Here is a 1,693-nt window from a genome sequence, read left to right as displayed (position 1 = left end):
CACCCTGTATTACACCCTGACCCCCTCACTGTGTATTACACCCTCACTCCCTCACCCTGTAATACACCCTCACTCCCGTGTATTACACCCTGACACCCTCACTGTGTATTACACCCTGACACCCTCACTCACCTTGTATTTCTGAAGCAGGAGCCTCACCCGAGTGCTGCTATCCAGAGAGTGGGTCACTGGCTCATTCTTCTCCATCAATGTCCACATATCCTGGATCCATGCTGTCAGCTGTGTGATGGCCTTCCGTGAGGGTAACACAGCCACCTGGAGCTGGAGACAGGCCAAGAGAGACACAGATGATGCACAGGGCCAACCCATTACCCTACACATCCCCGAATCCCCACTGATACTCCCTAACCCCCTCCGCCTTCCCCCCACTGCCCAGCAGCCATTCCTCGCCCCCGAGCCCTGGGCTAGATACCGACCTGATGCAGTTTTTCCTGGATGCCGGGGAACTGGGCGATAAGCTGTGCCCACTTCTGCTCGAGCTGTGCCAAATGAGTTCGGACGGCACCGCCCTCAACCTGCTTCAGAGCCAGCAGCTGGCTCCCTGTGCTGATTGCTGCTGTCCTCACAGATGACATTCCATCAACCTCCTTCCAGAATTCCTGCAGGCAGAAAAAACAACATAAATCACAAAACTCTCCTGGGCCCTGTTACGTCAGGAAAGATAGGCTGGGGACAGTCCAGTTAAGGCTCACTCGCTGGTCCTGGGGATATAGGGACTGTCCCATGAGGACAGGCCGGCCAGTACGCTCTGGGGTTTCAAAGACTGAGACGCAGCCTTCTTGAAACAGACAAGATTCTTAGGGACTTGCCGGGGAAATGTGGAGAGATTGTTTCCCTTTGACAGAGTCTAGGACCAGAGCGCATCATCGCAGAATAAGGGGGTGCCCATTTAGGGCCGGGAATGAGGAGAGATTTCTTCTCTCCGGGGGGAGTGAATCTGTGGAATTCTTTCTCACAGGGGGCTGTCGGGGCTGGGTCACTCAGGATATTCAAGGCTGAGAGAGACAGGTTTGTAATCAGGAAGGGAATCAAGGGTTCAGGGGGAAAGGGAGGACAGTGGGGTTGAGGATAGAACATAGAACGTAGAACAGTACAGCACAGTACAGGCCCTTCAGCCCACGATGTTGTGCCGACCACTGATCCTCATGTATGCACCCTCAAATTTCTGTGACCATATGCATGTCCAGCAGTCTCTTAAATGTCCCCAATGACCTTGCTTCCACAACTGCTGCTGGCAACGCATTCCATGCTCTCACAACACTCTGTGTAAAGAACCCACCTCAGACATCCCCTCTATACTTTCCTCCAACCACCTTAAAACTATGACCCCTCGTGTTAGACATTTCTGCCCTGGGAAATAGTCTCTGGCTATCAACTCTATCTATGCCTCTCATTATCTTGTACACCTCAATTAGGTCCCCTCTCCTCCTCCTTTTCTCCAATGGAAAAAAGTCTAAGCTCAGTCAACCTCTCTTCATAAGATAAGCCCTCCAGTCCAGGCAGCATCCTGGAAAACCTCCTCTGAATCCTCTCTGAAGCATCCACATCTTTCCTATAATAGAGCGACCAGAACTGGACGCAGTATTCCAAGTGCGGTCTAACCAAAGTTTTATAGAGCTGCAACAAAATCTCACGACTCCTAAACTCAATCCCCTGTTAATGAAAGCCAAAA

General features: G+C 51.6%; 1 protein-coding gene across 1 annotated transcript in view; it reads right to left on the bottom strand.

The window, feature by feature from the left end:
- Nucleotides 1-132: 132 nt before the first annotated feature.
- Nucleotides 133-1,693, bottom strand: part of LOC122547568 (nesprin-2-like) — a gene marked incomplete at both ends in the record, with an annotated part of 3,439 nt that continues 1,878 nt past the window's right edge. The window contains 2 exons of the mRNA XM_043686183.1: nucleotides 133-282; nucleotides 438-620. Of these exons, the coding sequence (XP_043542118.1) occupies nucleotides 133-282; nucleotides 438-620 (333 nt within the window). The remainder of the gene's footprint in view (nucleotides 283-437; nucleotides 621-1,693) is intronic.

Source organism: Chiloscyllium plagiosum, unplaced genomic scaffold (assembly GCF_004010195.1).
Source record: "Chiloscyllium plagiosum isolate BGI_BamShark_2017 unplaced genomic scaffold, ASM401019v2 scaf_4011, whole genome shotgun sequence".
NCBI lineage: Eukaryota > Metazoa > Chordata > Chondrichthyes > Orectolobiformes > Hemiscylliidae > Chiloscyllium > Chiloscyllium plagiosum.
The sequence above is the reverse complement of the archived record's forward strand: the minus strand, read 5'-3'. Positions and strand labels throughout refer to the sequence as shown.